The 15,680-nt window shown below is 31.8% G+C and overlaps 1 protein-coding gene across 2 annotated transcripts in view; it reads left to right on the top strand.

Moving 5' to 3' along the window:
* The window catches only part of LOC111414137 (GATA-binding factor A), a 42,602-nt gene extending 26,983 nt beyond the window's left edge, over window positions 1-15,619 (top strand). For both annotated transcript variants that reach the window (XM_071196326.1, XM_071196325.1), the window contains exons 2-5: window positions 3,564-3,943; window positions 8,520-8,692; window positions 9,034-9,271; window positions 9,502-15,619. In XM_071196326.1, the coding sequence (XP_071052427.1) occupies window positions 3,595-3,943; window positions 8,520-8,692; window positions 9,034-9,271; window positions 9,502-9,881 (1,140 nt within the window). In that variant the 5' untranslated portion in view covers window positions 3,564-3,594 and the 3' untranslated portion in view covers window positions 9,882-15,619. The remainder of the gene's footprint in view (window positions 1-3,563; window positions 3,944-8,519; window positions 8,693-9,033; window positions 9,272-9,501) is intronic.
* Window positions 15,620-15,680: the final 61 nt, after the last annotated feature.

Genomic DNA, 15,680 nt, shown 5'->3' with positions numbered 1-15,680 from the left:
AACATTCGGGTTTAGCCGTACATCTCTTAAGACGGCTAAACCCGAATGTCTCTAGTTCTAGGTCTAGTGTTAGTTCGACTTTTAGTTCAATAAAAATATACAACAATCTAGCACTGAATTACCATTAAAACTAGAACTAACACTAGACCGAGAACTAGAAACATTCGGATTTAGCCGCACGTCTCTCAAGACGGCTAAACCCGATTGATTCTAGTTTTAGGTCTTGTGTTAGTTCTAGTGATAGTGCAATACTAGAACTAACACTAGACCGAAAACTAGAAACATTCGGATTTAGCCGCACATCTCTCAAGAAGGCTAAACCCGAATGTTTCTAGTTCTAGGTCTAGTGTTAGTTCTAGTTTTAGTTCAATAAAAATGTGCAACATTGTGATATCTAGTGCTAATTAGCACTACTTAGCTTGTCTCTAGTTCTAGGTCTAGTGTTAGTTCGACTTTTAGTTCAATAAAATTATACAACAATCTAGCACTAAATTACTATTAAAACTAAAACTCTCCAGGTCTTTATTGTTTTCCAGAAATCCACAAACTTGACCAAACATTTAACTAGTTTTCTGACTAACATTCAGTGTCTTTAATCAGTCTTTAATCTTTACCAATCTTCTTTGTAGCAACCCGTTAGTAACAAGAATATAACCCTTGGTCGTTTGCAACCACATCAATCGTGATTTGTGTTTAAGAGTCATCATTGTAGTGTCTCGGTCGCAAGCGACCTTGGCTTATATTGTTCCTAACCTAGGATTGGGTTGATCTATAACTGTTAAAAATTGCAAACTTATAATTGCTCGGCTTGAATATTTTATAATCTCTATTTACTATTTAGTTCTAATTTTAGTTTAATTCACACCGGCCGTGAAAGCCTTCGTACTTAATCTCTATTATTGTTTGACTTTAACAATCTCCTTTGTAGCAACTCAGCGGCAGCAAGAATATAAACCGAGGTTGGTTGAGGCCGAGGCGCTACATCAATTGTACTTTGCGTTCAAGGTCATCATTGTAGCAGCTCGACTTATATTTTTCTAGTTATTGAGTTGAGTTGATCTACAGAGTAATTCAAATCCGAACCCCACTATTGAGATCTCAGAAACCATAAGAGATACAGAAATGGTTAAATGGGGGCAAAGTTGCGTATCTTAGAGCTCATCATTTTTCAACTAAGTTTTTGGATCTAGCCGTTTTAGTTTTTAAAATATGGCCGAAAAACAAAAAAATGACTTTTTCGTTTTTTGCCTATAACTTCTTTATTTTTCGTTTGTTCGTGAATCTGAAAAAACATTCTTAAGGCAATTTTTTATGAAAAATGTCATGACACAACTAGAAATTTTCTCGAACGTTTCGTTTTCGTGAAACTAGCAGGTTTATATAAGAATATATATTGATTTTGATTGAGGCATTATCTCAATCAATCTTTATCTTTACCAATCTTCTTTATAGCAACCCAGTAGTAACAAGAATATAAGTCTTCGTCGTTTGCAACTACATCAATCGTGATTTGTGCTTAAGAGTCATCATTGTAATGGCTCGGTCGCAAGCGACCTTGGCTTATGCTGTTCCTAACCTAGGATTGAGCTGATCTATAACTGTTAAAAATTGCAAGCTTAAAATTGCTCGGCTTGAATATTTTATAATCTGCATTATTGTTTGTCTTTAACAATCTCCTTTGTAGCAACTCGGTGGCAGCAAGAATATAAACCGAGGTTGGTTGCGGCCGAGGCGCTACATCAATGAATTAAACTTTAAGATGATTGTAAGACAGCTTTTAGATTTTCATCTTATTAATCGCTTATACCCTTATACCTATTTAACCTTTCAACTACTTCAATAAAACTATACAACAATCTAGCGCTGAATAATAATTACACAACGACATATTGGTTTCTTTGGATGTCGTTTCATTATTCACGATTGTATAGATTTTTCGCTGTTGTGTTATTTCCCGTTAGACTGTTTTGTGTTTAACCAGTTTAGAATTTGCATCTTGCTACGTTTGTAAACTGTTATTCAACACAACCCAACTCAACCTAATCGAACCCAACCCAACCCAGCCTAATCCAACCCAACCTAACCTAACCCAACAATGCAACAATTTAGATGGTATTGTTGATTAAGAAGACATCTTCCGAAATTGAGTTAATCAGTTTCTCTTTAAATTTCAAAGACTGAAAGCAATTGATTTATTGATCTTACAAAAGCTGCTGCGATTTTCTTTAAGACTGCATTTATATGTATTGTAATCAGTTATTACAGACTGCAAACCATTACTAAACACTGAAAACTTCATAATATAGCTAAAGGTAGCATATAGTAATCTTTCTAATGCTTAGACAACTAACTAAAACTACAGAATTATAACTGCATCGTAAACACAATTAGTTCAACACGTCATATTAACCATAGACTACGTACTTCTAAGTGTAGTTATACGCTGTAAATCCTAGTTGCAAGGAGCATTCCACAAACCATAGTTGCAGACTTGAAACAGAGACCTATAGCATATCATAGCAGTAGATCTGCCGCAATCTAGCTATACACGTATACCAAGCTACAGATTGAAGCTAATTGTATTTGCAGATTACTAACATGAGCTATAAATTCCAGATTACAATTCATATCTGTAAACTGAATATTACAGAAAATAGCTGCAAAGCACAGCTCCACACTGCATATTATACGTAGAATAAAGAATACAGGTCGAATCATAGTTGCAGATTCAACATTGCGAAGTATACTTGCATACAGCATACTTGTAAGTTTGCACATCAGGCTATTACTAGTTTTCTGAAGACGCCCGGCTAAACCCAAAACTTTCTAGTTCTAGGTCTAGTATTAGTTCAATAAAAATATACAACAATCTAGCGCTGAATAACAGTTAGAACTAGAACTACCGAATTGGATTCCATTTATAAGCGCTAAAATTTATATTAAAATATACTAACATATTAAATAGATAATATTAATAGTATGACTTAAAAATATTTTGTTATATCGAGATTTTACTGTATTTGTATTAACAGAAATTGAAGTCAGTAAAAAAAAGTTGATAAGAAAAAAATTCTGGTGTAAAATGACATGTAATAACCACATCTTCGTCGACATTTCGTTTAAACCCGTTTACCGTCGATCTAAAAGCAAAAAATGTCGTGTCCACAAGAGAACGGAATTGGAAGCTCGCGAACTCGTACTTTTTGTCTTTTGGCCTGTATTTCTTTTTGCTATGACAGCAAAAGGAGTCCAAGAACCGCATCGGGTTCCAGGAACCGCGCCGGACCACTTAACCAGTCTCCCAAGCCTTATCAATTTGTTTATGGCCCCCCGACCAGTCCTGCCTCCTTCCCCACACTCAAAGACACATACTCGCGCTAAGAACCATCTACCGGAGGTCACCAGACGTTCCAACTTTCTTATCTTACCCACGAACCAGAAGGAATTCCACGTCCAAAATGCACTTATTCTTCGTCCAGAACCCATTTTACCATTTTGACAACCCCCTTTAATCAACTCCAACTTAAATTTAGTTTTTAATATCTTCTTTTTTTTTTTTTCAGAAACTTTATTTGCTTTGCTTTTAAAGTAAAGATGTTTCATTCTTCGGCCGGTACAACACCGACGAATTATTCGGATGGAAGTGCCGGATTTCATCAACATCTTCAACAGCCGGCTGTGTTTATGGCTGCGGCTGCAGGAGGACGCGCGATGCCTCATCAATACCCGTCTCCTGCCGGAGGCCATTTTGCCCCATCACATCAAACCAATTGGGCCGCTGCTCATGGTGGTTACGGCGAAGTTGCTGGTCCATCTGCGCATCTTGGCGCAACATCAACTCATGCAGGAGCTTTATCGGCCGGACAATTTTATGCGCAAAATATGATGATGAATTCTTGGAGAGCTTACGATGGTACCGGTTTTCAAAGAACTTCACCTTATGGTAAGAATCTATTAAATTAGAATTAAAAGATAAGGTTCATTAATCTTAAAAAAATTAGAAAATTACTTACTTTAAATTGACGTTTCGGATTATGTCAAAAATTATTTTACCCCAACTTAAATTTAGTAACATTTAAATCCCCTAGTTTCAACTGTAAAATTAAATTTATATCGTATTAAATTCAAATCAGATAATTAAGCAAATGGAAAGTAACAGTTAAGATCACGTGTATGACATTTATGATGTTTTTAGAATTAAAAATAAGATTTCTTTAATTATTATTATCACCAATAAAAAGAGTATTTTAGCAAGTGGTGCCATCTGTATTAATATATCGAAAATTTTAGTGGTTATTGATACAGAAATTTTATAAATAACAACTAAATCACTGTATATAATGAAATGAATCGTCAAAATTTCAAGTTAAATAATTATGTTGATATAAAATACCAAAATTGAAATGATGATTAATGTTTTCTTAATTAAAAAATTTGATCCTACTAGCGACCTCTGTTATCAAATGTCAAATATAAAACTCGTTCTCGCGGAATAACGTTTAATCTTATTTACAATCTTATTCGGGTTTAATAAGATTGAAATTATGCACACATGATGCTAAATTTTAATCATCTTGTGGTATGTACAATTGGTTCGTTGGTAATTTTATTTATTTACGGTTGGTGTCATCATCAGGTCATCATCTTGATCATATGTTTTGCTGTCATCGCGATTTATACTGTGTTGTTGCATAAGTAATAATAATAAATATAAATAACTACGATGTATTCAGTTAAATACAAATTATACAAAGATCATCAGTGTAAAAGAATCAAACATACTGTGTCCATCTACCATTTTCCATAAATTCCTCTTTTCGAGGTTAGTATACTCCTGCCAATATCAACAATCCAATAAAACCTAGAAACTTTACGTTTTCCATAAATCATGCTTCAAGTTTCCAAATTTATTACATTTTGAGCAAATAAAAATAATTTATAACCTACTTTACACTTCATTCTTATCATCTAAATTGGCACTAACATTATTAACACCTTTACTATCGATTTTTTTTTCTTCTTTAAACTACTGCCGTAAAACGTTATGTTTTACAAAAAATTTTACAAAGATGCAGAACTATTACCGGGCTGATGTTCATGCAGACGTGATTACAGCATGATTGAGGAAATGTGTTGCGAATTGTATGAACTCAGCCTTACATTCATAATTATGTGAAACACATGTTTCTTAGCTTTGTTTATTACCTTTACGAATGTTCAAAAGATGAACAATTAGACTTCGAAGTATGTCAAAAATGGGAAAAGATAGATATAAACAAAAAGAAATCATGTTTATTCTTAGTTTTTTGCAATCAATCATCTTGGTCATGATATCTTAATAAAATAAATCTTATGGAGATTTATTTTATTGATAATAAATGCCAGAATGCGTATTAGCAATCCTCAACCTTTGATTCCAAACACCGTTTAATTACTTTCAAGTGCTAAATTTTGCACCCACATAGAGTTGGTTGAGTTGGTACAAGTTAGTGCAGAGTTTTTTGCACCTGGGATAGACTACATTCAAAAGAGTAAGGTTGGGACATCGATCCAATAAATTAATACTTTTTTGTCGTTACTTCAATATCACTTTGAAAAGTATTTTATCAGTGTATTATTCTGATCTTACACTTTATCTGAACTGGTCGAATGTAGGGTTAATCCCAACGAATAGCTAAAATTGTGGAAAGTTATGTAACAACGAATGTAACTTTGTCATCATCACTACATGGAACAATCTAGTTTATACCATGTTCCATTAGTGCCACCAATCAAATAAATGACAATTTTTGAGATTTCAGTCTAATTTTCAAGTCAATTATTGTCCCGAACAGTCTATATTTCCAGAATTTTTGAAGGTAGCTTTACAAAAAAGTTATTTTCAATAGACCAATCTTAAGAGTTTTAATATTCTGCCTATTAATTAATTATTAATATTCGACGTTACGGACAATATTTATGAAACTATTGACCAAAGGCGTGCTACTATTCTGATGATTTTGTAGGATTTTTGCAGAGCCTTTGCTATTAACCATCCGAATCCTTTAGCTATTTTCCACTGCACTGGCCCATCTAAATCTTTGACATTGTATTTGGTGATTCAGGTTTTTCTGGAGATGATTTATAATTAAATTGAAATTGTTAGAACCGAAAATAAAACAAATCCATCAGAAAAGTGCAAAAAGTCGAATTTTATTCCATCTAAAAATGCCACTATTTTTTTGCATTTTATGATCTACTACAAACTGTAATATTTAAAGAAAGGCAGTCATTAGCAGTTGTAGCGAGGTTAAGAGTAACTCTTACGCTACGATAGCTTTGTTCTGTGCATAATGTATTCTTTCTGTCTTCATGATATATTGCTTCTGAATATAGTATAGATATCTATTTTGTGCTTATAATCTAGATGCTTTGCGTATGGCTATGATATATTCTGCTGCAAATGATCTTTGCCTTAAATATTCTGCTTCTGTCCATGATATTAACCTACGATTTGTTATTTCCAGCCTTGAAATTTTGTGTTACTTACGATAGCTTCGTCCTGCACATGATATCTTCTTTCTGTCTTCATGATATTTTGCTTCTAAATACGTTGTGGTCTAAATATATAGATATCTATCTTATAATCTAGATACTGTATGTAGGGCTACTACGTACTTTGTCTCAAATGTTCTGCTCTCATCCATGATACTTACCTACGATATGTTACTTCCAACCATGAAATTTTGTTTCTGACAAGAAATTTTGCTTCTGAACGTAATATTTCTGTCTTTTCTGTCTATCTTTCTGTCTTCGTGATATTTTGCTTCTGAATACGAGATGATCTAAATACTGTGTGCGGCAACATAACTTCCTTTTTTGAAATGTGCGCCATTTAGTCGATTGATGTCGTAGTGGAGCGCTAATGGTCATCTTCGAGAGGATGGACTATAAAATTTTGCTTCCACAAAGTTAAGGCGCCATCATGCGTTGGAACAGTGAGGAGCGTGCGTTTCCGTTGAGGCTTACTTTTCGAGCGGATATTTTGTGATAGCAACCCAATGGCCCCTGCCCCATATCGGAAATCAATTGTTAGGTGGGTCACTACGTTCAGACAAACTGCAAGTGTGACAAAACGAAGAACTGGGGTCCCAGTAGAGCACCTGAGAACATTGAGAGCTTTAGTGTTGCGATCACCACGGCTAGATGAGTTGGACTTAGGGGACATTTGGTTCCAACAAGACAGTGCAATAGCTCACACTTCAAGAGCATCGATGGCTGTTTTTAGGGAACACTTCCCAAAACGTCTAATCTCAATTAGTGGCGATTTGCAGTTTCTATGGGTTTTTTTGACATACCGTGTTTATGTGAACCGTCCAAGGACCTTACAAGATTTGAAGACCAACATCACCATCATCACGAACAGGAAGAAATTGCCAACATAACTCCTGCTATACTGGCAAGAGTAATGACAAACTCCAGAAATCGGTTTATTCAGTGTATAGATAATGGGGGACGTCACCTACCTGATTTGATCTTCAAAACTGTGTAAACAAAACTTTATGTATGTGCCTACATTATAACAAACAAATAAAAATTTTATGTATAGATATCTATCTTGTGCATATAATCTCCTGCAAATGACCTTTGTCCCAAATATTCTGCTTCTGTCTATAATACTTATCTACGTTTTGTTATTTCCAGCTATGAAATTTTGTGTTTGACAAGAAATTTTGCTTCTGCATATAATATTTTACCTCTGCCTACGATAGCTTCGTCTTGCGCATGATATCTTCTTTCTGTCTTTATGGTATTTTGCTTCTGAAAACGTTGTGATCTAAATATATAGATATCTATCTTCTAATCTAGATACTTTACGTATGGCTACGATATATTCTTCTGCAAATGACCTCGATATGATCTCTGTCCTAAATAATGTGCTCCTGTCCATGATACTTACTGTCTTCTTTCTATCTTTATGATATGTTGCTTCTGAATATATGATGATCTAAATATATAGATATCTATCTTGTGTATATAATCTAGATACTTAATAATTGGCTACGATATATTTTTCTGCAAATGATCTCGATCCAACTCCAACTATGAAATTTTGTGTCTAAAAAGAAATTTTCTTTCTGCACATAATAATTTAACTCCTCTATCTATGATAGGTTGCTTCTGACCATGATTTCTTCTGCAAATGATGAAAATATTTATTGTTAATAATATTTAAGTTATCAAAAAAATTCAACCTTCATCTACTTTTTCAAACTAAGGTAACAATTTTATGAGGGGTAAAGAAAAAAAAAATTCTAAGTGGATGTAAAACATCGTTTATCTTTTATCTTTATTTTTTTTTTCTTTGAAGGCACCAGATCCTCGTTTGAGTCTGTTAAATATTTAAAGGTTAAGATTAAATCGAGCTATTTTAGATATTAACAGGAAGTACTTTTGAACGCGATGGATTTTTTTGGTTATTAAAAAGATGATTGATGGTAATTGATTTGAGATTTTAAAATTTTTTCCTTCATTTGCAGATGGTCCGATGGAATTTCCATTCGGCGAGGGCAGAGAATGCGTCAATTGTGGCGCTATTTCGACTCCGTTGTGGAGACGCGACGGAACTGGACATTACCTTTGCAACGCATGCGGTTTATATCATAAAATGAACGGAATGAATAGACCATTAATCAAACCATCTAAAAGATTGGTAAGTTTTAAATAACATTAGTCAATAATCTAGAAGAAAAAAAGGAAAGGTTTTAAATGCGTTTTGATTTGAAAGTATTTAACCTGTTAGATAAAAAACGTGAGGGTTCCACTTAAATGCATATTCTCGGTATCAATTTCCATAAAAAACTAGGTTATGTTGTTAAAATATGTTAAATATGTCAACGTCAAAGTGACAGTTTAATTTGTTTGGTTATTTTTTTATAATAACTGTGAAGTTAGATGTGTCAACGTCAAACTGACAGTTTTAATTAATTTGGTTATTTTTATATTAACTATGGAGTTAGCTAATTTTATTACAATTTTTTTTATTTAATTAAGCAGACCGCCACCAGACGATTAGGACTTTGTTGTACAAATTGTGGCACACGAACAACAACCCTTTGGAGAAGAAACAACGACGGAGAACCAGTTTGTAATGCTTGCGGGCTCTATTTCAAGTTACATGGTGTTAATCGACCGTTAGCGATGCGTAAAGATGGGATACAAACGCGCAAGCGTAAACCGAAGAAACCAGTTGGCGGTGATCGCGATGACAGCGCCAGTTCCTCAGTGGACGGTAAGTTATTTCACACGAATTCATTGGTTAAAAGTACGAACGGGTTCGCTTTTGAACGAAAACAGGTTGGGTTACCATATAAAGTAGGCGGTGTTAGTTTTAAAACCGGTTAAGTAGGCGTGGTTAGACCCTTCCAGTTTTGCCAACTCATGATATCCTAATACAGGGTGTTAGAGATAAACGTTGATGACGTGTCAATTATTTATTTTAAGAAAAAATGATATTTTTAGATCCAAAACCATCAGTAATAACCCATCATACCAACCAACATAACCAAATTCACCAACAACCGCCATCTACTACTCAACATTCATCTTCTTCGTCACATTCGACGCAATCTCATAGTACTGATGTGTCATCATCGATAAAATCGCCATTATCAGATCGTCCCTATTTAGGGCACACATCACTTCTTCCTTCGTCAGCAACAACATCCGCGATTAAAACCGAACCGAGTTATGATTATAATTGTATTCAAAGTAGCGGCCATCAATCGTACCCTTACCAACAATTATTTGGGTTTTCGAACGGTTCGCCAGCAAATACAGAGGTCGCTTATCATCATCAACATCACGTGACGGCTGCCGCTAAACTCATGGCGTCGTCGTGAAATAGTTAATTAATTTTCGCGGATTAAATTTGTTTTTAGAAAATCGTTGCTGGTGTATACGCGGCTTGATTTTTTTTTGTTTAAATGTAAAGACTTATTAAAAAGAAAAGTAAAAGAATTTGTGTATTTATTTGTAGGATTAAGGTTATTTTTTTTTAATTAGGAGCTTTTTTAAAATGTTAAAAAAAATTAATAAGAAGCTTTTGATTTTTTAACAGGGCGATTTTGCTTGCATACAAATTGTATGTAAAAAAACAACCCCTTGTATGTATTTTTTTTTAAAAGAAGAAAGCACCTAGTTTTTTTGACTGTGAATAAACTTTAATTGAATCATTAAATTTTAATTTCGTTTTAAACATTGCTGTGCAATATTTTTTTGTAATTCCTTTTTATGTTTATTTTTTTTTTTGGTAAATAGTGTTCATGTAAAAAGATAGAGACTGAGTTAATTTTTTTTTGAATTGTACTATTAGATGTAGAAAAATCATTAAAATAAGGAAGAAATTTTTAGGGAGAAATCAATAAATAAATAATTGATGCGAAAAATATTTATTTTTTTATTATCAAAATATAAATATTTATATTGGTTACTTAATCCTCCGTTAATCGCGCGTTAATACAGTAAAATCTCGATATAACGGATTAATTAAATTTTTAATTGGAATTCAAATTTCAAATTCGAACAGCTATCCTATACAGTTGCGTGCTTTATTAGTTAATTCTACTTTTAGTTCAATAAACATATACAACAATCTAGCACTAAAACTAGAACTAACAGTAGACTTAGAACAAGAAAGTCTGAAGATGCACGGCTAAACCCGAAACTTTCTAGTTCTTGGTCTAGTGTTAGTTCTACTTTTAGTTCAATAAAAATATGCAACATAGTCATATCTAATGCTAATTATCACTACTTAGCACTGTCACTAGAACTAACACTAGACCTAGAACTAGAAGCATTCGGGTTTAGCCGTCTTAAGAGACGTGCGGCTAAACCCGAATGATTCTAGTTCTAGGTCTAGTGTTAGTTCTAGTTTTAGTTCAATAAAAATATACAACAATCTAGCACTGAATTACCATTAAAACTAGTTAATTCAATAAAAATGTGCAACATAGTGATATCTGGTGCTAATTAACACTTTTTTTTATTTTAACCTCACTTTTCAACGTCAAATTTTAAAATGTATACAGGCTGTTTCTGTAAGTCGTGGCATAATTTTAATTACAAATACTAGAGAGCATAATCTTCAAAGTTAAGAAATTTGTAAACAATTTCTTAAATATTTTCAATATGGTTTATCTTAGAAAGATAAAATTTGGCAAACTGTGCAATGTTATCATGAGGAGTCGTTTAAGATCATTTTGTTAAATTGTTATCATTTTGATTCTAGTATTTGTGATTAAAATTATGCCACGACTCATAGAAACACCCTGTATAAAGTTATCTAGCTTATAATTTGGTACAACCTAACTTCAAACGTTCTTAATAATAATAAGCGTTTTGTTGCATACAATACGTTTACAGTTTTTTTTAAATCTTAACCGTTTAGAAGAAAACAGTTTAATAGCTATAAATAGCAAAGTTTAAAATTTTTGTATAAAAATTTATCACCCTGTAAGGTTATAACGTGTTACAACTTAACCTGAAACGTTCCTTTATAACCTCAAAACATGTCATGTCTCAAATCTTAACTGTCTAGGAGAAAACTATTTTTTTTAGCCTCACTTTAAACATCAAATCAAAGAGCAAATTTTTTAAATTTTATATAAATTAAACTTATCACCGTGGAAGGTTATAATTTGGTACAACCTAACCTCAAACGTTCTTTTATAACTTCAAAAAGTTTCATTTCTTAAATCTTAACCAGTTAGGAGAAAAGAAAACTTTTTAACCTCACTTTTAAACGTCAAATAAAATAGTACATTTTTTTAATTTTATATAAAATAAAGTTATTACCCTGGAAGGTTATAATTTGGTATAACTTAACCTCAAACGTTCCTTTATAACCTCAAAAAGTTTCATTTGTTGAATCTTAATCGTTTAGGAGATTAAGCTCACTTTTAAACGTCAAATCATAGAGTAATTTTTTTAAATTTCATATAAAATAAATTTATCACCCTGGAAGGTTATGATTTGGTACAACCCAATCTCAAACATTCCTTTATAACTTCAAAAAGTTTCATTTCTTATTTCTTAACCGGTTAGGAGAAAGCAATTTTTTTTAACCTCACTTCTAAACGTCAAATCAAAGAGTAAATTTTTAAAATTTCCTATAAAATAAATTTATCACTCTGGAAGGTTATAATTTGGTACAACTTAACTTCAAACGTTCTTTTATTACTTCAAGACGTTTCATTTCTTAAATCTTAACCGGTTAGGAGAAAAAAAAATTTTTTAAACCTCACTTTTAAACGTCAAATCAAATAGTACATTTTCTAAATTTCCTATAAAATAAATTTATCATTCTGGAAGGTTATAATTTGGTACAACCTAACCTCAAACGTTCTTTTATAATCTTGAAAAGTTTCATTTCTTAAATTTTAACTGGTTAGGAGAAAAGAAACTTTTTTTAACCTCACTTTTAAACGTCAAATCAAAGTAAATTTTTAAAATTTTATATAAATTAAATTTATCACCCTGGAAGGTTATAATTTGGTACAACCTAACCTCAAACGTTCTTTTATAACCTCAAAAAGTTTCATTTCTTAAATCTTAACCGGTTAGGAGAAAAAAAAATTTGTTAAACCTCACTTTTAAACGTCAAATCAAATAGTACATTTTCTAAATTTCCTATAAAATAAATTTATCATTCTGGAAGGTTATAATTTGGTACAACCTAACCTCAAACGTTCTTTTATAACCTTGAAAAGTTTCATTTCTTAAATTTTAACTGGTTAGGAGAAAAGAAACTTTTTTTAACCTCACTTTTAAACGTCAAATCAAAGTAAATTTTTAAAATTTTATATAAATTAAATTTATCACCCTGGAAGGTTATAATTTGGTACAACCTAACCTCAAACGTTCTTTTATAACCTTGAAAAGTTTCATTTCTTAAATTTTAACTGGTTAGGAGAAAAGAAACTTTTTTTAACCTCACTTTTAAACGTCAAATCAAAGTAAATTTTTAAAATTTTATATAAATTAAATTTATCACCCTGGAAGGTTATAATTTGGTACAACCTAACCTCAAACGTTCTTTTATAACCTCAAAAAGTTTCATTTCTTAAATCTTAACCAATTAGGAGAAAAGAAAAATTTGTTAAGTTCACTTTTAAACGTCAAATCAAAGAGTAGATTTTTTAAATTTCCTATAAAATAAATTTATCACTCTGGAAGGTTATAATTTGGTACAACCTAACTTCAAACGTTCTTTTATAACCTTGAAAAGTTTCATTTCTTAAATTTTAACCGGTTAGGAGAAAAGAAACATTTTTTAACCTCACTTTTAAACGTTAAATCAAAGAGTAAATTTTTAAAATTGTGTATAAATTAAAGTTATCACCCTGGAAGGTTATAATTTGGTACAACCTAACCTCAAACGTTCTTTTATAACCTCAAAAAGTTTCATTTCTTAAATCTTAACCAATTAGGAGAAAAGAAAAATTTGTTAAGTTCACTTTTAAACGTCAAATCAAAGAGTAGATTTTTTAAATTTCCTATAAAATAAATTTATCACTCTGGAAGGTTATAATTTGGTACAACCTAACCTCAAACGTTCTTTTATAACCTTAAAAAGTTTCATTTCTTAAATTTTAACTGGTTAGGAGAAAAGAAAAATTTTTTAACCTCACTTTTAAACGTCAAATCAAATAGTACATTTTTTAAATTTTATATAAAATAAAGTTATTACCCTGGAAGGTTATAATTTCGTACAATCTAACCTCAAACGTTCCTTTATACCCTCACAAAGTTTCATTTCTTAAATCTAAACCGTTTAGAAGTAAAAAATCTTTATCTTTAACTCCACTTTTAAATGTCAAATAAAGAGGAGTTTTAAATTATTATATTAAAAAAAAGTTATCACTTTGGAAGGATATAATTTGGCACAACCTAACCTCAGACGTTCCTTTATAACCTCAAAAAATTTCATTTAACTTTTAACCGTTTAGGTTTAAAAAAATCTAAAAATAAACCTGTTTTTTTACTCAAATATATACAATGGAACATGATGACGTTATAGGGTATGCGTAATTTATTAAGCCAAATAACAATTCTACGTTATTTCTCTCTAAACATAATGTTACATAGCATTTGATACAAATCCATCTTGAACGCATTTGACAAACATGACATCGTAACTGCTTTTCGATCTTTTTCGAAAAGTGACTTGAATCGCATACCAGACTATGGGGAGGTCTTAACTGTGGGCATATAATAATAGCAAGTATTAGCTGTCATATTTATGTTTGAAGGTCCCACGAGGATCCTTTTTCATTTCTTTTTCATGCAGCAAAACAGATATTTGTGCCATTTACATGGACAATTCCCGTCGCTCTATGGCCAAGATAGTCGTATGATACTTACGATGGCTCTATGTCCTCAGGAAAATCAATTCCTTCCAATAAATCCAACACTATTCTGAATGCAAGACCTAGCTTTTTTTATCATGATTTAGTTACAGTTTTAAAAAAATGATGTCCATAATATTTCATGTTGGAATTTTTTGTTCAAGATGTTCATTAGAGGTTACAGCTTGCACATATCGTCATCTTTTTGGATCTCATCATTATTAGTAAGGTGAAAATATTTTTTTATGTCATTATATAAATTTATGCCTAGATCTTCATCAGTATTCCAATACAATTTTTTCCTGGGTAGCCGATGGTACCCTGTAAACAAAAGATAACCAATAAAATCATAAATAACAATTTAGCATCAAACAGCTTCTTAAAAATTTGAACAGGATTAAGATTTAGCATTTCACTTTTTAGGTTCTACTACATGCTATTTCAATTAGCATAATATTCTCTGGTCAGGAAAAATTTTTAACTATAAGTTTGGGCTTTTTGCTTGCTAACTCCTTACGAGATATTTTATATGTGTGCCAAAAGAACCTGGTCTTCTGAGTCAGTGTTAGTAGCTTCGGCAGCAAATAACTCTATTTCGCAAGGAACTTCTACACGTATATCATCATCAATACTATCTTCTTGTATGTCATCGTCGTCGGTTTCGTAATTTCTTTCAGGCGGTGTATCAACAACTACATTTTTTTCAGCATATTCAAAAATAAGCTGCAGAATGCGAAACATCTTAATTGACGATTTAAAAATATTTTGTCAGTTATATCGAGGTTTTACTGCAAATGCATAAAATGTTTCGGTTTATGAGGATTGAAATTTCTGTAACCAGTCGATGAAATAATCTGCAGCAAACTTCATTGTAATCATTTCTATATAAAATAGCTGATTACATCTGATTGCGAGTTAAATGAAAAGGAGGATTTAAAATTAGCTCGACTTACACAACTTATTAATGTAGTTACTGAGACAAAAATCATAAAGTTCAGATAACTCTCAGCAACTTTGAAAAGTGAGTATTTTTTTCATTTAACTCGCAATAAAATGAGATTGGTTAATCGAAAATGAATTTACGTAGAAATGATCGGTGATTAGAAAGCAAATTAAATTATAAAATGATTTCCGAGATAAAAATTGAGGTTATAACGTCAAATGACATTTATGACGTTAGCTGTCATAACATTTGTGAAGTTAGCAAATAATTTAATTTGCAAATTAAGTTTTATAAAATAATATTTTTCGGTTTAATTATTTATTAATAGAAAAAAAACAGTCGAACAAAAT

This window comes from Onthophagus taurus, chromosome 6 (assembly GCF_036711975.1).
Source record: "Onthophagus taurus isolate NC chromosome 6, IU_Otau_3.0, whole genome shotgun sequence".
NCBI lineage: Eukaryota > Metazoa > Arthropoda > Insecta > Coleoptera > Scarabaeidae > Onthophagus > Onthophagus taurus.
Note: the sequence above shows the minus strand (reverse complement) of the source record. Positions and strands in the feature narration are given on the sequence as shown.